General features: G+C 52.1%; 1 protein-coding gene across 2 annotated transcripts; it reads right to left on the bottom strand.

Moving 5' to 3' along the window:
* Window positions 1–6,661: 6,661 nt before the first annotated feature.
* LOC311530845 (uncharacterized protein) lies at window positions 6,662–18,909 on the bottom strand. 2 transcript variants are annotated; one of them, XR_014714102.1, is made up of 3 exons: window positions 18,784–18,909; window positions 10,497–10,582; window positions 6,662–7,375 (listed from the first exon to the last, which is right to left on the bottom strand). XR_014714102.1 is itself a non-coding variant. In XM_084647794.1 (2 exons), the coding sequence occupies exon 2, from the start codon at window positions 17,783–17,785 to the stop codon at window positions 16,055–16,057; it is 1,731 nt and encodes a 576-aa protein (XP_084503920.1). In that variant the 5' UTR covers window positions 17,786–18,156; window positions 18,784–18,909; the 3' UTR covers window positions 14,748–16,054. The 2 variants fall into 2 exon arrangements, 1 of the variants encoding a protein (XP_084503920.1); XM_084647794.1 differs by lacking the exons at window positions 6,662–7,375; window positions 10,497–10,582 and adding an exon at window positions 14,748–18,156.
* Window positions 18,910–19,841: the final 932 nt, after the last annotated feature.

Here is a 19,841-nt window from a genome sequence, read left to right on the forward strand (position 1 = left end):
ATCATATTTTGGGATTCTCAACTTTTTCCTTTGTTCCCTAGATGGTTTCTCTGTCAGTCCTCACCTTTGCTGGTGCATCTCCGAAGCCTTCTGTCCTTGAAATCCTGGAGGTCAGACACCCACAGCTCTTCCCCTCGTTCCAGCCGGGCGATAAGCTCAGGTTTGGGAATGGGAAATCCTGTGCAGAAGGTGAAATGAGTCCAGATCAGGGTGCATGGACCATTGGTGGAGGATTTGTCACAAAGGACGTTCCGTGAGTGGAACCTGTCCCTGTGCTCTGCTGGAGGAAGGTGGAATCCAAGAGGATGGGAACAGGGTCACTGAGCCCCCTTATGCAGAGGACATTGTCTGGGGAGGTGAGTTGAATTATTACTACACCCTCACTAGGCGTTCCCAGGATCTGTGCGCTCTGGGGGCCTTGCTGACTCACACACAGGTCTCGACTTCAGCCTGCCTCTTTCTAAACCTGCAGAGCCCAGAGTTCTCCCCATGCCTGGAGCTATTCCCAAGGAGGGAGATGAACAGAGATTGTATGTGCAGCCAAGAAACAATAGAGACAAGAAAAAACAATGCGGATTTATGCCCCTTTGAAAGCTGGAGGGGTGGGGATGGTTTAGCTTGTCCATTGAGTTTTGACTCCCGTGTCCCAGTGGAGAGGGCACCGAAATGCATGTATTTCTCACATGGCAGCTGTGCATTATGGAACCCATTCGCCTCTGCTCTAACTGACCAGGGAAAAACCTCACCACATTAAGACACGTAGACCCCACAGCTTCTAATAACTGAGGGGACGGGAATCCCTTACCCAGCGAGGTCACCATCTCGTAGTTCTCCTGCATGATGTCCTTGTAGAGGGCTCTCTGAGTGGGGTCCAGCAGATCCCCCTGCCCCTGGGTGAAATAAATAGCCACCTCCTCGAAGGTCACCGGCATCTGAAACACCAAGAGTCCCCCACTCAGCACCTGCTGCCCCAGCCACAATCCAACTACTCATGGGAAAGGAAAAAAAAACATGAAGCTGTGGGAGGGCCAGAGTAGCAGAATCCCACCCACACCCTGCTCAGAGCAGCCAGGAGGCTTCAGGAGGCGGAGCGGGTGAGAGCTCCCTGTCTGCCCCAGCACACGGAGCACGCCAGGATCTTCTCATTTCCCACACGCCTCTGAGCTGGGGACAGGGACAGGAATCCTGACAGCTTCCCTTCGTATTTCACAGCAGCCCCAGGCAAGTGGGTTCAGGATCCAGCGCTGGGAGCCTGGAAAATGTTCCCAGCCCTGCCGAGGTGGTTATATCCTGCCTGAGAAATGGGGGAATGTCCCCTTCCCCTTTCCTTGCCACAATGGGCCTACTTAGTAAATCAGTAGGTTTATCAAACCCTCTCTCCTCCCTTCCCCGCCCAGCAGCTCCCTGAAAATCCCCTACCTGAGCTGGCTCCAACACAGCCATTTCCCTTCTCTGTCTCCTGGAAGACTGGCCGATCTTTGGTGAAACGTGGTCCTGATTCCTCAGCCTGTCGGGGCGAGAGGGAGGTTACAAAAGGGGCTTCTGTCCGTGTCTCACCCCGATTCCCCCCAGACTCTTCAGATCCTCCCAGTAACAGCATCTCTGAGCCAAATGCTAAAGAAAAGAGAGGAACCAAAAGGGCCACTTTGGGAGATTTCCCCCCATTGCAGTGTAAACCCCTCTGCCTTAACAATACCTGCAGACCTCTGGTGGCATCACCTGAAGATTGAGCTGCCCTGGACTCCCCCGGCAGCCCCCAGGGACAGGCAGGAAGAGGCTTAACCCAATTGGCCCATCCGCGCACCCCCCTGCCTGAGACAGCAGTGACTCCGGTCTGACTCTGGTGTGGCTGAGATCTGAACCCTACAGAGAAATCAGACCAGGGCCCTGGGCAGCCCCCAACACTCAGGGCACACAGACCCCACCACCACAGGGGTGTCTGACAATAATACACTCAGAGCGGGGTGTGTGTGTCGTGGGGGGGGGGGGGTTAAGGGGGGTTGGGTTTTTTTCCGTGTAGCTTCTGCACCCTGAGGGGTTAGTCCCCTGATCACTCCCAAAGCTGAGAAGAGCTTCTCTCCGCCCGCCTCCCCACATCCCCCCTTTCCCTCGCTGTGCCCCCCACTCACGTCTTCCCCCATTCCCGACCTCGCTCCCCTCAGCCTCCCGATCCTCCTCCATTGCCCCATCTTCCCTTCCGTGCACCCCTGCCCCCATCCCAGCCTGCCCCCGGCATCCCCTGCACCCGCCTCCGGCCCCTCTTTATCCTCCTCCCCCAGCAGCCCAGATATGACCGGGGGGGGGGCCCGCTGCAAGGGGGGATGGGAGGGTCTCTCTTACCTTCCCCCCGAGCGGGGCCCCCCGGGGCAGGGGCCGGGCCGGGAAGGGGCCCTGGCCGGGCTGGGGGCTCTGCCCTGGGAGAGGCTCCCGGGGAGCAGCGGGCAGGGCCCGGCTGGAGGTTCCCCTCTCCCGGCTGCAGCCCGGGCTCCGGGATCCGGGCTCCCAGCACCAGCCGCCGGGGCTCGGGGATCTCGCCGGGAGCCAGAGTCCCCGCAGCGGCTGCGAGTCACTTCCTGGGCCGGGCCTGAGCCCCGCGATCGCTCCCTCCAGAGCCGCCCCCCAGCCGCTCCTGGGTCCTAGCGATCAACTCACCGAAGGATCAGCATCCCTGTGCCCGGCTCCTGTTACACTCACAGGCTCCAAGGCACAAGGGACCATCATGAGCATCTTGCCCAGGGGTTCTCACCACCAAATTTGGTGGCCTCAGAGTGTAGCCAGCAGCTCTCGCTGGTGCCCGCTCTCACACTTGCCCCTATAATCCCAATTAACTTTACTAGAAACCAATCAATATGCACAGAGGCAAGAGGGGGGAATACTGGCTAGCAAAAGGATCTGAGTCCTTTACCCAGACGCCTGCATAACCTCGAGGACCCGTCCCCCCCCCCGCCCGCCCGCTTCCACTCTGGACCCCTAACCCCAAGGCTGGGCCCAGGGCTCCTGAGGCACTGGACCCCCAGTCTTGTGATCACTCAGGACAGCTGTCCCCATTGTGGGGTGTTCTCTCCACTCTGGATGCTTCCTTCATCATTGCACAGAGTTAAGCACAAATACAATTTATTAAACAGCAAGTAATATAAAAATAAAGAGAAAAGTGGGAAAGATGAAAGGAAAACATGTCACCCCGCTCTGTGCGGGGGGAACCCCAAACAACCCTCTCTGGAATGCCAGGGCACTTCACAGTCTGTCCCTCCCACGTCCCAGGCCTCCTGCCCAGACCCTGACTGTGCTGCAGGCATGCCCAGGGTTGGACACTTACTCTGGTGTTGGCCACACGCCCTCAGGCTCTAGGTAGTAGGACCCTTCTTCCTAGCGTCAGCCTCTTCCTGTCAGGGTTATGATCCCCCACCCAGTCTGGCCTGCAAGGCCTCTTGGCTGAGGGCCTCTCCTTGCCCTGGGCCCTTTGCCCAGGGTCCCCTTCGCTCACTGCTCCCGGCTGCTCCAGTTTCCCTCTGCCTCCAGCCCAGCCCAGCCCTCCTCTCTCCTTAGCCCCCCCTGCTCTGCTCTCCCCCAGCCAGCCCCAGCTGACACAAAGGAGAGAACTCCGGATGCTGACTCGCTCATTGGCCTGCCTGCCCTGTCAATCAGGCTGACCTACAGCATTGCCTCCCCTCCGCTCCCGCCCCCACCCTTGTCAGTCTCAGGGTCTTCATTTCTCATTGGCCCTTCCCCTTTCTTTTGGTGTTCGGAGAAGGCCTAACTAATGGCCAACCCATTAAGGTTCAGTAAGGGGCCAACAATCCCCTTACTCCTATAAACATGAAAATCATAGTTTCTTTATTGGTAGTTAGTAAATCCGCTGCTGTGAAAAAGGGTATTTCTATGTTTGCTAAAAATTTTCACAACCTCTCAGCTAGCGACTCGGGTTGCCAATTTGGGAATATTTTAAAAATGGACACTCAAGTCGGAGTGCTGCAACCTCCCCTGCCCCGCCTCTTCCCCCCAAGGTCCCATCCCTGCCCCACCTCTTCCCTCCAAGGCCCTGCTCCAACTCCATCTCTTCCTCCAAGGGTCTACCCGCCCTCCACTTCTCTTTCCCCCTTCCCTGCCTAGGTCAGGAAGGGCTTGTCTGTGGAGCCGGGGCTGGGAGCTGCAGCTGCCCAGTGCAGGTAGGAGGCAGCCCCGGCTGAGTCGGCTCTGATGCGAGTGATGACCCAGTGCCTCCCCACCTGCAGTAACTCGACTTTACTCTAACAGTACCCACTGTGCCAGAAGTGCTGGGAACGCGTCAGGGACAAGTTCTGCTTTCCGATGGTGGAGGAAGGAACCAGGGGACAGGTGGGTTAGACTCAGTTCTGACCAGCAGGAAAGAATTCATTGGTTGGCAGAGCGGGCTCTCAGTTCCCCACATTGCCCCTCCTCCGTCAGTGGAAGTGCTCCTGGTGAGGACGCACCCCACCGACCCAAGGAGGACAGTGTGGACATCATCTACCTCAGTCATTACTGGAGTGGTTATAAGTCAGCCAAATACAGGTCAACTAAAGTTTGGAGTGTTGACGTACCCTTACAAGCAAAAGGATTTCTCTCACCCAAAAGCTTTCAGCAGTCCATGCTCATTGGAAAGCCTTCCAGCTCGGACCACTTCCCCAGCTCAATGATGCTCCTGTTGTCTTTCAAGGGATCTTGCTGCCCTGAGTAGACATGGGGTCAGAACCCCTTTCCCCGCTTCTTGTACTTGGATCCTTTATACTTGAAAAGTCTTTGCTGGGTCATGGGGTCAGGGAAGTCCGTGGCATCAGTGAGCTACACACTGTGCTACAGATGAATTGTAAGTTTCTTTGTTTACCCCTTTCTTCCTGTTGGTGGAAATCTCAGAGAATCCTTTAAGACTCAAAATCAGGGGAAGAAATTTACCCATTTTCTTCTCAAGTGGCTAAACCGGCTTCACTTCTCGCCTCATTATTCGGCTGTATTAGTTACAAAAGTTTTAGCATCATCATAAAAGAAAGAGAACGAAAGAGAAAACAACCTTCCCATCTACAAATGATCTGGACCAAACCTAGAAAAAGCTGGGAAGTAATTTTACCAATAGATGGAAACGGGACTATAAGATCTGAAAGTCCAACTGTGCTTTGAAGTTCATTGAGATTTCCCTGCCAATTCCAGGTCTGTGACACTTCCTTCTCCAGCCCTCCGGAGTCTGACTAAGATCATAGACATCAAAGCTGTGACTCCTAAGCATGGAGAGCCAGGGACAGGGTGGTACGTGACACCGTGGGAGATGGAGGGATAGAACGGAGGCAGGTTAAACTTTCCATGGCTGGGACAGAGGCTGCTGTGTGGAGAGAGGAGCATGACAGTGAGAGGGGAAGGAGGGACTCTCTCGCACTCACCCCGTTGCCCTGAAATAGCACAGAAGCGAAAACTCCACATTTTACTGTCCCTTCTCCCGCCTTTTTAGCATCTGGTTAATTCTGGCCCATAAGGGATAAAATGTAGAAAGAGTAAATGCTTGACTATCTGCGAATGAGACAACCTGGCCCCAAAGGGGGAACTCAGGGACTAGCAATCACTCTGCTAACGGGAGGTCGGGGGTCAGAAACTGTGTTCCTGGCAGGCTACGCAGCTGAACTGCAGGCTATGGAGGGCAGTGGAGGCAGGCAGGGAGAGGAGCCCCTCCCCAGGTTTGGCCCAGGTCCACTGGAGCTGCTGGGGAGAGAAACCCCTCCCTCAGCCCGGCCCAGGACCACAGGAGCCACCGTGGCTGGGGAGAGCTGCCTCTGACCTGGCCCCAAACTGCTGTGGTGAGAGAGGGCTGGGGGAGTCCTCTCTCCACTGCAGTCTGAACCCCAAACCCCTCATCCCCAGTCCCAACCCCCACATGCCTAGCCAGGGCACTCACCCCTCCGCACCCCATCCCTCTGTCCCAGCCCTGAACCCCCTCTCACACATCAACCTCCAGATCCGCAGCCCCACCCCAGAGCCCACACCTGAATCCAGAGCCCTCACCCCCTTCACCTCATCCCTGTCCCAGTCCTGAGCCAGTTCGCACACTCCAAATCCCTCGGCCCCACCCCCACCCCCACCCCATGAATTTTGTTCTGTGCGCCAATATGGAGATGATGTGTCACATACTGGTGCGTAGAACCAAATTCATTCCACACTTGGACGTAAAAACTGAGGGAACACTGGTCAGAACACATCAGATGCTGAGCGGGGTCCAGCAGAGCCCCCTGCCCCTGGGTGAAATACACAGCCACCTCCTCCAAGGTCACCGGCATCTGAAACAACAAGAGTCCCCCGCTCAGCACCTGCTGCCCCTGCCACAGTCCCACTAATCATGGCAAAGAAAGAAAAGAGTGAAGGCCAGAGTAGCAGAATCCCACAGGCACCTGCTCAGAGCGGCCAGGAGGCTCCAGGGGCTGGGAGACGGTGAGAGCTCCTTGTCCCCGCAGCACAGGGAGAAGGGGAGGATCTTCTCATTTCTCACATGCCTGCCGGCCACAGGCTGAGTCGGCAAGCAGAGCTCTGAGCTGGGGATGGGGACAGGAATCCCGACAACTTCCCTTCATATTTCACAGCAACTGTTACGAATTATTCCAGTTAGGACACGTACAGCTCGTTTCTAGGCTGAGGCAACCAAATAAAGACAGACTGCAGAGTGTCTCAGCGTTTGTAGGTTTATTACGCTCGAGCGTGGTACCGTTCTCTTAAGCAGAGCGGGACCCCGATTACAGGTTACACAAAGATTATATACTGTTGGCAAAACATCCTGCCTGTGTGCCTCGGGGCGGGGGGTGGGGTGGGGGAGGCCTAACCCAATAAACAGGCCTTCTCCTTATCTATCACCAGTCCCCTGCAGCCACCTTCCCGCTGCAAAAACGCTGAATTAGCAGCTATTTCAGGCATGTCGGCTGGTTCCTGTCTCCTTTGTTTCCCTTATCTTGAAACTGTCCAGCTGTCCACCCTGAAGGATCCTCCTCCCTTGGTATGTGATGTGCTCGCTTCTAGTTAATGGCCGACAGGAAACCCAAAATGGAGTCACATATGCTAACTCGGTTGATTGCCCCTGACAGTCCTTCCTTTTGTTATATACGTCAGTAAACTATATGAGGGCAGAATAACCTCGATGCAAGATTAAAATTTGCCGGCAGCTCATACTACAGCATTGTAGGTATACAAAAGTAATACAAAAAGAGAACCAGCCATAAGAAGGAGGTACAAAATACGCCTTCCCCAAGCCCCCAAGTCTGGCAGCCTGGAGGTGAGGTGTGGAGAGAGGAGCGTGTGGTGGAATCCGGTACTGGTGTCGTCAAGGGTGACACGGTGAAGTGAGGTGGCCTGCTGCATAAGGGTGTGGATATCGACTTCTACCCTGCTGTGTTGATTCACAAAGACACAACAGCTTGAGTTAACAAGAGCACAACCCCCCCACCCCCCCACCCCCGGTTTGCAAGGAGATAGTCTAAGGCTAAGGGGTTCTGCAGTGTGGGCTGAGATAACTGAGTCACCTCCATTTGAAGGGTAGACAAGGCGTCTGCAGTGGCATTTGCCATTAATTCTAAGGCTGCAGAAATATTAACTGTAGCCTTTTCCAATTCACTCACCCACACCCAGGGCAAAAACCAACGAACAAAGGAGTGAAAGCCTGTAGGCCGTTCAGAGAGAGGATTTGATGGGACATTTCGTCGGTTCCTCCATACCAGGTTCCCAATTTCCCCCTGGGCTAGGGCCTGGTGTACTGTAACAGCGGGTACTAAGGTGCATGTACCACACCAACCTGCCGGGAGGACCTTATAAGCCGTGCGGTTGCACAACCAGAACCAGCCTGATCCCTCAGGGACCGGCCACGGCGCCCTGGAATACTTGGGGGGACTTGCCGCACCAGAGCTAATGCGGGTGCTATCACTGGACCCTACAAAGTTATCCACAAAAACTGTATTTTCGAAATTCTTACGTCATGACACACATAAAACATAACTACCCTGGGCCACCATATCAATAGACCAAGTTTGGATTGTAACATTCCAGTTAAATGGAGTGTCTGTCCATAATCCGGCCAGGAGGGTTCGGTTGAGAGGGATAGGCTCCCTTACCAACGGGATTCCCTGACCTATGTACGTGGGGGTATGAATACAGAGCCAACACCGTGTTCGGTTAACCCCCTGTGCTATAGCATGGGTTAAATCCAGGAAGCTGTTGCTTTCCCATCCGTGTACCGAACTCGAGAATAGAGAGGGGATTTCACAGGCCATCCATATCAGTATTTGCATCCTCCCGTGTACCACGCACAAAACAGGACAACAAATATAAGTCCAAGTAACAAGAAAACAAGAAGTCCTGATGGAGTCTCGAGACCCCAATAGTTGAATCCAGCAGAATCCGCTCCTATTTGTGGGCCCACTGTGGAGACAGCGCTTGCGTTGTATGCTGCTTTAAGAGAACCTCAACTTCGTGGGGGACCCAGACAGGCAAAGGGTGCCCCAGAACAATAGGGCGTGACCGTTCCACCATAAGGGCTGCAGCGGCAATGGACCACACACAGGAGACCGATCCCCGAATGACCGGGTCCTAAGGTAGGGAATACTAAGCTATGGGGCGTGGGCGATCCCCTAGGTACTGCAATAGGACACCACTGGCCGACTGGGGAATCAGTGTCAGGATAGTACTCGGATCAGGGACCACTTGGTGGGGGGTTATAACATAACTATTTATCTCACGCAGATCTTGAACGAACCAATAAACTGGGCGCCCATCTGGGCCCGGTTTTGACTTTTTCACAGGAAGGATAGGAGCATTAGAATCATAGAAGCATAGAATCATAGAATATCAGGGTTGGAAGGGACCTCAGGAGGTCATCTAGTCCAACCCCCTGCTCAAACAGGACCGATCCCCAATTAAATCATTCCAGCCAGGGCATTGTCAAGCCTGACCTTAAAAACTTCTAAGGAAGGAGATTCTACCACCTCCCTAGGTAACGCATTCCAGTGTTTCACCACCCTCCTAGTGAAAAAGTTTTTCCTAATATCCAACCAAAACCTTCCCCACTGCAACTTGAGACCATTACTCCTTGTCCTGTCATCCGCTACCACTGAGAATAGTCTAGATCCATCCTCTTTGGAACCACCTTTCAGGGAGTTGAAAGCAGCTATCAAATCTCCCCTCTTCTTCTCTTCTGCAGTCTAAATCCCAGTTCCCTCAGCCTCTCCCTCAGCCTCTCCTTCTTGTAGTGTGGGGCCCAAAACTGGACACAGTACTCCAGATGAGGCCTCACCAATGTCAAATAGAGGGGAACGATCACGACCCTCGATCTGCTGGCTATGCCCCTACTTAGACATCCCAAAATGCCATTGACCTTCTTGGCAACAAGGGCACACTGCTGACTCATATCCAGCTTCTCGTCCACTGTCACCCCTAGGTCCTTTTCTGCAGAACTGCTGCCTAGTCATTCGGTCCCTAGTCTGTAGCGGTGCATTGGATTCTTCCATCCTAAGTGCAGGACCCTGCACTTATCCTTGTTGAACCTCATCAGATTCCTTTTGGCCCAATCCTCCAATTTGTCTAGGTCCCTCTGTATCCTATCTCTACCTGCCACCGTATTTACCACTCCTCCTAGTTTAGTATCATCCGCAAATTTGCTGAGAGTGAATTCCACACCATCCTCCAGATCATTTATGAAGATATTGAACAAAACCGGCCCCAGGACTGACCCTTGGGGCACTCCTCTTGATACTGGCTGCCAACTAGACATGGAGCCATTGATCACTACCCATTGAGCCCGACAATCTAGCCAACTTTCTACCCACCTTATAGTGCATTCATCCAGCCCATACTTCTTTAACTTGCTGACAAGAATACTGTGGGAGACCGTGTCAAAAGCTTTGCTAAAGTCAAGAAACAATACATCTACTGCTTTCCCTTCATCCACAGAACCAGTAATCTCATCATAGAAGGCGATTAGATTAGTCAGGCATGACCTTCCCTTGGTGAATCCATGCTGACTGTTCCTGATCACTTTTCTCTCGTCTAAGTGCTTCAGGATTGATTCCTTGAGGACTTGCTCCATGATTTTTCTGGGGACTGAGGTGAGGCTGACTGGCCTGTAGTTCCCAGGATCCTCCTTCTTCCCTTTTTTAAAGATTGGCACTACATTAGCCTTTTTCCAGTCGTCCGGGACTTCCCCCGTTTGCCACGAGTTTTCAAAGATAATGGCCAATGCCTCTGCAATCACAGCCGCCAACTGCTTTAGCGCTCTCGGATGCAACGCATCCGGCCCCATGGACTTGTGCACGTCCAGCTTTTCTAAATAGTCCCTAACCACTTCTTTCTCCACTGAGGGCTGGTCACCTCCTCCCCATGCTGTGTTGCCCAGGGCAAGGAGAACTGCATGGAACCAAGACCTCCTGGGTTAAGTAGCTAGAGATAAGAAGGGAAATACCTTCCTCCGCCTCCTTCGGCAAGGGATATTGTTTTACGGAGGGAGGCGGCCCATCCCTTACCTGCAGACTGACTGGAGTGGCTGATTGAAGGAGGCCCACGTCGGTGGAACTCACGCTCCACAAATTGGGTGGGACGCTGGAGAATTCTGTGGGGAGATCGGGAATCGGGGTTAGTGAGGCCATAAGAGAAGCAACCGCCGAGTCCGGGACGGACATGTGAAGCCCCTCGTGGGCATAATATATGTGGGCTCCCAGCTTGCTAAGCATGTCTCACCCAAGGTTAGCGGGGCCTTCTGGCATAACAACAAATCTCTGTGACAACTTTAAGGAACCCAGCTCCAGAGGGACAGGGCAGGATAGGGGACCTGGGCACGGGTCGCCCTCAATATCCTGCACCCAAACCTTGGTATTAGAAAGAGAGCCCGGAACAAAAGTTCAAGTGGAAAGGGTGGCTCCGGTATCCACCAAAAAGGGTACAAACCGTTCCACAATTTACAAGGAAATATGCGACTGCAATCCAAGATTCCATTCCAACTCTCCCACGGCTCCCAAAATCTCTGCCTCTCGTCACTGGGGATTATCGAAGTCCTGGGAAGCGTTAGGGGGAAAGGAGGAACCGGTCACCGGCTGATCCTGCCAAGGAGCCCCTCGTGGAAGCAGGGGGTATTCCTTCTTCCAGTGCCCCGGTTGCTTACAATAATAACAGTTCCCGTTCCTTGTCCCACCACAGCCTCCTCCCCGTCCTGTCCCACGTCCGCGTCCCCTCCCCCTTATATTCCCGTGTCCCTGCCAGTGCTGATTCCCCAAGAGAACCTGCAATGCGGCTGCCAACATACTTACTTCCTCCTTCTTTTGCTTACGTTTTTCCTTAGCTTTCTCCTCGTCCCTACCATTAAACACAAAAGTGACCAGGCGAACTACTTCGCTTAGGGCTTTCCCTGGCCAATCGGGAACATGTTTAGTTAAATACTTCTTTATGTCCGGCGCCGCTTGATCGACAAAGTAAGAGACCATCATCATGCGGCTAACCTCGGCTTCTGGCTCCACCCCTCCCCCATACATTCTAACCTGCTTAAACAAGCTGGCCAAACATGCAGACGGATGCTCGTTTAGGTCTTGCTGGCACTCTCTAATTTTTGACCAATTTGCCGTCTTACTACCCGCCCTACGGATGCTCTCCAGGAGCCCTTCCCGGGCAGCTGAGAGGCTGGCCCGGCCATTGAGGTCGTTAGGATCCCAACCTGGATCGGCTTCGGGCCAAGGGGTGCGATTCTCAGCGTCCCCCGCCCAACGCCGATTGGCGTCTAGAATAGAATACTTCTCGTCAGGGGTAAATAGGGTTTGCAAAATAGCCTGGACGTCTGCCCAGTTAGGGTTAAATGCCGTAAGGACTGAACGGATAGTCTGTAGGACTCTTTCCGGATCCTCGCGAACCTCGGCATCTGTGACTGCCAGGTGACCAGGTCCCCAGGCCCAAAAGGGCGGTGGACGTGACCATAGTGACACGGTCATTGCTCGTCGCAACGGGTTGTTGTATCGGGCACTTGAAGCGCAACAGGGGGTAGGGTTACAGGCGGCTATAGAGGGGCAACAGGAGGAGGAGTAGCGGGAAGAGACGGAGGAGGGAAAGCAGCATAGGGCGGAGCGGAACCTGCAAGCGGCATGCAAACCTTAGATCTGGTACCAGAGCCCAAAGTTGAGGGGCGCCCCTTATCTCAGGCGTATGCCCAATTATCCCATACATACCAATAATCCATTTCAGCTGGATGCTTGTCCTCCAGCTGTTGTCTAAGGCAGGTTAATTCATCCTGTGCAAAAGTTCCGTCGGGTGGCCATCCAAAGGGCGTCTGAATAGTCAGCGCTGGCCACTCGACTTTATACAAAATTACAGCTCTCCTTTCACCTAACCCAGGGGTGCCAGAAATATTTTTCCAATTCCCGAGAATCTCAGCCAAAGGGGTTCCCCTGCTCACACTCTGCCCAGAGCCCATTCTAGGGCTACCAAAAGAACGCCTCAGGTGCCACCTTATCGCCTAAGCGACGGCCCACACGCCCGTTCCTCCGAGTTCTTGAAGGTGAACTCACCTGGTGCCGGCTGGAGTTGTCTGAGGGAAGGAGTGCGGCTTCGCTTACGAGGGCAAGCCTAGAGTCCCAAACTGTTACGAATTATTCCAGTTAGGACATGTACAGTTTGTTTCTAGGCTGAGGCAACCAAATAAAGACAGACTGCAGAGTGTCTCAGAGTTTGTAGGTTTCTTACGCTCGAGCGTGGCACCGCTCCGTTAAGCAGAGCGGGACCCCGATTGCAGGTTACACAAAGATTCTATACTGTTGGCAAAACATCCTGCCTGTGTGCCTCGGGGGGCCTAACCCAAAAAACAGGCCTTCTCCTTATCTATCACCAATCCCCTGCAGCCACCTTCCCCCTGCAAAAACGCTAAATTAGCAGCTATTTCAGGCATGTCGGCTGGTTCCTGTCTCCTTTGTTTCCCTTCTCTTGAAACTGTCCAGCTGTCCACCCTGAAGGATCCTTCCTTCCTTCCTTGGTACGTGGTGTGCTCGCTTCTAGTTAATGGCCGAGAGGAAACCCAAAATGGAGTCACATATGCTAACTAGCTTAATTTCCCCTAATAATTATGAACAGGAGGCTGCCACGCACCTTTCCTACAACTTTCCTATGACGAGATAACTGGTTCTGTGGATGAAGGGAAAGCAGTGGACGTAGTGTTCCTTGGCTTTAGTAAAGCTTTTGACATGGTCTCCCAGAGTATTCTTGTCTGCAAGTTAAAGAAGTATGGGCTGGACGAATGCACTATAAGGTGGGTAGAAAATTGGCTAGATTGTCAGGCTCAACGGGGAGTGATCAATGGCTCCATGTCTAGTTGGCAGCCGGTTATCAAGTGGAGTGCCCCAAGGATCGGTCCTGGGGCCGGTTTTGTTCAATATCTTCATAAATGATCTGGAGGATGGTGTGGATTGCATTCTCAGCAAATTTGCGGATGATACTAAACTAGGAGGAGTGGTAAATACGGTGGCAGGAAGGGATAGGACACAGAGGGACCTAGACAAATTAGAGGATTGGGCCAAAAGAAATCTGATGAGGTTCAACAAGGATAAGTGCAGGGTCCTGCACTTAGGATGGAAGAATCCAATGCACTGCTACAGAGTAGGGACCGAATGACTAGGCAGCAGTTCTGCGGAAAAGGATCTGGGGGTGACAGTGGATGAGAAGCTGGATATGAGTCAGCAGTGTGCCCTTGTTGCCAAGAAGGCCAATGGCATTTTGGGATGTATAAGTAGGGGCATTGGCAGCAGATCGAGGGACGTGATCGTTCCCCTCTATTCGACATTGGTGAGGCCTCATCTGGAGTACTGTGTCCAGTTTTGGGCCCCACACTGCAAGAAGGATGTGGAAATATTGCAGAGAATCCAGCGGAGGGCAACAAAAATGATTAGGGGACTGGAACACATGACTTATGAGGAGAGGCTGAGGGATCTGGGATTATTTAGTCTACAGAAGAGAAGAATGAGGGGAGATTTGATAGCTGCTTTCAACTACCTGAAAGGTGGTTCCAAAGAGGATGGATCTAGACTATTCTCGGTGGGAGTGGATGACAGAACAAGGAGTAATGGTCTCAAGTTGCAGTGGGGGAGGTTTAGGTTGGATATTAGGAAAAACTTTTTCACTAGGAGGGTGGTGAAACACTGGACTGCGTTACCTAGGGAGGTGGTGGAATCTCCTTCCTTAGGAGTTTTTAAGGTCAGGCTTGACAAAGCCCTGGCTGGGACGATTTAATTGGGGATCGGTTCTGCTTTGAGCAGGGGGTTGGACTAGATGACCTCCTGAGGTCCCTTCCAACCCTGATATTCTAGGATTCTATGATCTATTAAGATTATAAAAACCAAGAATGTACTTTTCTGTAGAATACCATGATTAAATCGAGTCTTCCAGACTAGTGATTTAAATCAAATCCACCCTGCTGCATCGCTGTGTAAACAACAAACCCCTCCACGCTCTGCTCACACACAGCCACTGGCATTCAAACTCACTCCTGGCTGCACTGTACTGAGTGTGACTAGCAAGACACTCATGAAGTTACTAAACAAGACAGCAACATCAGCCAGTTTTCTACTCCCAGCCTTGCACCCCGGGAATCTGCATCTTAAACTGCTCAGTCTGTTCACTGTGCTGGACAAACTCAATAATTAGTGGGTCATCCCCCCCCCACAAAGGGATCAGATTAGGCCAAAGCCTTGTTCTCTCAAGTCAAATCCCCCAAACACTTCAAGGAAAACACACAGGTCCAGACAAAACACTAAAATCGGTTTATTAACTGGAACAAGGAGGTTTTCAGGGATCACAAGGGAGAAAGATGTGAAAGGTCAAAACTAGTTAGTTCTTAGTACCCAGGACAGATTTCCTTCCTGCCTTGGTGCGTCCTCCCCAGTCCAAGGCCCCGGTGGCCTTTCAAGGCATATCCTTGACTTCTGTAAAGATGGGAGAGGAGAGGTGAAAATGGAGGCAATTCTCCCTTCTGCTTTTATACCATTCTCTTCTTTGAGGTTCAAGCTCCAGCCAGGGGGCAGGCAACAATCAGTCTGTGGCCAAAGTGAGGGTCCAGCCATCCTTCTGGTGAATTGTAACTCTCTTGTTCACAGCTCCACAGCTGGTGAATGGCCAGCTAAGCAATTAATGGCCACTTAGCACCTAGCTGGTCTGCAGGTACCATTGTCTCTAAAGAGTGAGTCTGTGGGCGTTTTCCAGCTTTCCAGCATGTAACAAACATACAGCAAACTCTCAGAGCTCCATGGAGAGTGCTGATCGACACATTTTAACAGGACAATAATATTCAGCAGGCGATGACTTTTCCTAGCATACTTCACAAGACATACTTTGGAGAAGATTTATCCTTCTGTAATCATGGTGACCATAAGAGTGTAGACCAGTGGTTCTCAAAAGTGTTTCATTGGCCCCCCCCTTCTTTGTGTGTGTCGTCATTTCCGCCCCCGCCCTCACAAGCACATATATGGCCACCCAGCTCTAAAGGCAGAGTCGCTGCTGGCGATGCGCCCGGCTCTGAAGGCCTCCAGCAGCAGCACAGAAGTAAGGGTGACTGATACTTCACAAGACATACTTTGGAGAAGACTTATCCTTTTGTAATCGTGGTGACCATAAGAGTGTAGACCAGTGGTTCTCAAATGTGTTTCATTGGCCCCACCTTCTTTGTGTGTGTGGTCATTTACGCCCCACCCTCACAAGCACATATATGGCCACCTTGCAAAACACATTTTGGTGATTTCAGCTATAAACATTCCCTCCATCCTTCAGCCCCTAACCCCAGTGATTTCAAGGAGAGGGAGCTGGAATTGGGCAGGTGACATGGGCGATGGGTATAATCTCTGAATTAACAAAATACAGGAACCCTTTGCATAAATTGTTAACCTCTAAAAAGATATAGCTAAATATAGACCACGACAGTTACCCCTCTTCCAAGTCTTTAACATGTTTACATTTCAAACTCTAGCTTAATGAAGGTGGAAACACTTTTAAAATCTCTGTCTAAAAGTTGAATCTGAGTCAATTACATACAAGTTGCTTAACCTTTTCTTGCCATGTGTCACAGAAGTTTACATCTTCTGTGGATTCCTCCATGTTTAACGAGGTCTGATGTCCGTATGAAACTTTTCCCACACTCCAAGCACTTGTGGGGTCTCTCTCCTGTATGGATTTTCTGATGATAACCAAGGGCTGATTTCCAAGTGAAACTTTTCCCACAGTCCAAGCACTTGTGGGGTCTTTCTCCTGTGTGGATTGCCTGATGATTAACAAGGTGTGACCGCCATGTGAAACTTTTCCCACAGTCCAAGCACTTATGGGGTCTTCCTCTTGTGTGCATTGCCTGATGATTAACAAAGTGTGACTTCCGCTTGAAACTTTTCCCACAGTCCAAGCACTTATGGGATCTTTCTCCTGTGTGGATTGCCTGATGTTTAACAAGGGTTGACCTCTCTGTGAAACTTTTCCCACAGTCCAAGCATTTATGGGGTCTCTCTCCTGTATGGATTTTCTGATGATTACCAAGGGCTGATTTCCAAGTGAAACTTTTCCCACAGTCCAAGCACTTGTGGGGTCTTTCTCCTGTGTGGATTGCCTGATGTTTAACAAGGTCTGACCTCCATCTGAAACTTTTCCCACAGTCCAAGCACTTGTGGGGTCTTTCTCCTGTGTGGATTGCCTGATGTTTAACAAGGTCTGACCTCTGCTTGAAACGTTTCCCACAATCAAAGCACTTGTGGGGTCTCTCTCCTGTGTGGACTGCCCGATGTTTTACAAGTACTGACCTCTGCTTGAAACTTTTCCCACAGTCCAAGCACTTGTGGGGTCTCTCTCCTGTGTGGATTGCCTGATGATTAACAAGGTGTGACCGCCATGTGAAACTTTTCCCACAGTCCAAGCACTTGTGGGGTTTTTCTCCTTTGTGAATTCTTTTATGTTTAAGAAGGTAAGATTTCTGCATGAAACTTTTCCCACAGTCCAAGCACTTATGGGATCTTTCTCCTTTGTGAATTGTTTTATGTTTAAGAAGGTTTGACCTCGCTGTGAAACTTTTCCCACAATCCAAGCACTTGTGGGGTCTCTGTCCTGTGTGGATTGCCTGATGATGAACAAGGTCTGATTTCCACTTGAAACTTTTTCCACAGTGCAAGCACTTGTGGGGTCTCTCTCCTGTGTGGATTGCCTGATGACGAACAAGGTCTGATTTCTGCTTGAAACTTTTCCCACAGTCCAAGCACTTGTGGGGTCTCTCTTCTGTGTGGCTTTTCTCATGTGAATTTAGTGCTGACTTTGAACTGAAACATTTCCCGCATTCAATGCATTGAATGGGCTTGTCTACAGTGTGGCTTCTCCCATGGTCATTGAGATCTGTGCGCTTATTGAAGCTTTCCCCACTGTCCAAGCATTGAAATGGTTTCTCTCCCATATGGACTGTCTGATGTGTAACAAGTTGTGATCTCACAATGAATCCTTTCCCACACTCAAGGCAGTGCCAGGGTGTCTCTTCCTTGGGATTTGTCTGCTGCTCTCTGGGATTCTTGTCTCCACCCCCACCGTTAAGAGATTCATCCACTTTCTTCCTGGGTTGGTTTATCAGAAGCCTCTCTGACCTGTGCCAATTTCTCCAGGCTTCTCCCTGATTCCAGCAAGGGGAAAAATTCCCTTCAGCTCTTCCCAAAAAGGTCCCCTGTGGTTCCACTTCCCCAGGAACTGCCTCATGATGATTCCCCTCCTTCTTCTCACTCCCTCGCTCAGCACCTGCTGGGAGAGACACAATCCAGAGAGGAGTCATTGTGCTGGGGAGAAAGAGGAATAGCACTGAGGGAAAAGCCAACACAAAGACTGAGCAATTGGATTCTGCCTCCACATCCCACCCAAACGCTTACAAGGAAGGAGAGACGGGAAGGGTGGAATGGCGTGAGCAAAATCTGCTGACCATAGCCCTGCTCTCGGTGAGATGAAGAAGAACTGAGGGCGTTACTCATATCATATTTTGGGATTCTCAACTTTTTCCTTTGTTCCCTAGATGGTTTCTCTGTCAGTCCTCACCTTTGCTGGTGCATCTCCGAAGCCTTCTGTCCTTGAAATCCTGGAGGTCGGACACCCACAGCTCTTCCCCTCGTTCCAGCCGGGCGATAAGCTCAGGTTTGGGAATGGGAAATCCTGTGCAGAAGGTGAAATGAGTCCAGATCAGGGTGCATGGACCATTGGTGGAGGATTTGTCACAAAGGACGTTCCGTGAGTGGAACCTGTCCCTGTGCTCTGCTGGAGGAAGGTGGAATCCAAGAGGATGGGAACAGGGTCACTGAGCCCCCTTATGCAGAGGATATTGTCTGGGGAGGTGAGTTGAATTATTACTACACCCTCACTAGGCGTTCCCAGGATCTGTGCGCTCTGGGGGCCTTGCTGACTCACACACAGGTCTCGACTTCAGCCTGCCTCTTTCTAAACCTGCAGAGCCCAGAGTTCTCCCCATGCCTGGAGCTATTCCCAAGGAGGGAGATGAACAGAGATTGTATGTGCAGCCAAGAAACAATAGAGACAAGAAAAAACAATGCGGATTTATGCCCCTTTGAAAGCTGGAGGGGTGGGGATGGTTTAGCTTGTCCATTGAGTTTTGACTCCCGTGTCCCAGTGGAGAGGGCACCGAAATGCATGTATTTCTCACATGGCAGCTGTGCATTATGGAACCCATTCGCCTCTGCTCTAACTGACCAGGGAAAAACCTCACCACATTAAGACACGTAGACCCCACAGCTTCTAATAACTGAGGGGACGGGAATCCCTTACCCAGCGAGGTCACCATCTCGTAGTTCTCCTGCATGATGTCCTTGTAGAGGGCTCTCTGAGTGGGGTCCAGCAGATCCCCCTGCCCCTGGGTGAAATAAATAGCCACCTCCTCGAAGGTCACCGGCATCTGAAACACCAAGAGTCCCCCACTCAGCACCTGCTGCCCCAGCCACAATCCAACTACTCATGGGAAAGGAAAAAAAAACATGAAGCTGTGGGAGGGCCAGAGTAGCAGAATCCCACCCACACCCTGCTCAGAGCAGCCAGGAGGCTTCAGGAGGCGGAGCGGGTGAGAGCTCCCTGTCTGCCCCAGCACACGGAGCACGCCAGGATCTTCTCATTTCCCACACGCCTCTGAGCTGGGGACAGGGACAGGAATCCTGACAGCTTCCCTTCGTATTTCACAGCAGCCCCAGGCAAGTGGGTTCAGGATCCAGCGCTGGGAGCCTGGAAAATGTTCCCAGCCCTGCCGAGGTGGTTATATCCTGCCTGAGAAATGGGGGAATGTCCCCTTCCCCTTTCCTTGCCACAATGGGCCTACTTAGTAAATCAGTAGGTTTATCAAACCCTCTCTCCTCCCTTCCCCGCCCAGCAGCTCCCTGAAAATCCCCTACCTGAGCTGGCTCCAACACAGCCATTTCCCTTCTCTGTCTCCTGGAAGACTGGCCGATCTTTGGTGAAACGTGGTCCTGATTCCTCAGCCTGTCGGGGCGAGAGGGAGGTTACAAAAGGGGCTTCTGTCCGTGTCTCACCCCGATTCCCCCCAGACTCTTCAGATCCTCCCAGTAACAGCATCTCTGAGCCAAATGCTAAAGAAAAGAGAGGAACCAAAAGGGCCACTTTGGGAGATTTCCCCCCATTGCAGTGTAAACCCCTCTGCCTTAACAATACCTGCAGACCTCTGGTGGCATCACCTGAAGATTGAGCTGCCCTGGACTCCCCCGGCAGCCCCCAGGGACAGGCAGGAAGAGGCTTAACCCAATTGGCCCATCCGCGCACCCCCCTGCCTGAGACAGCAGTGACTCCGGTCTGACTCTGGTGTGGCTGAGATCTGAACC

The sequence above is a fragment of the Lepidochelys olivacea genome (genome assembly GCF_965140295.1).
Source record: "Lepidochelys olivacea isolate rLepOli2 genome assembly, chromosome: 14".
Classification (NCBI taxonomy): domain Eukaryota; kingdom Metazoa; phylum Chordata; order Testudines; family Cheloniidae; genus Lepidochelys; species Lepidochelys olivacea.

Bases quoted from the DNA above. Each gene is read 5' to 3' on its own strand.
- LOC311530845 (XM_084647794.1), bottom strand. From the start codon at position 17,785: ATGACTCCTCTCTGGATTGTGTCTCTCCCAGCAGGTGCTGAGCGAGGG.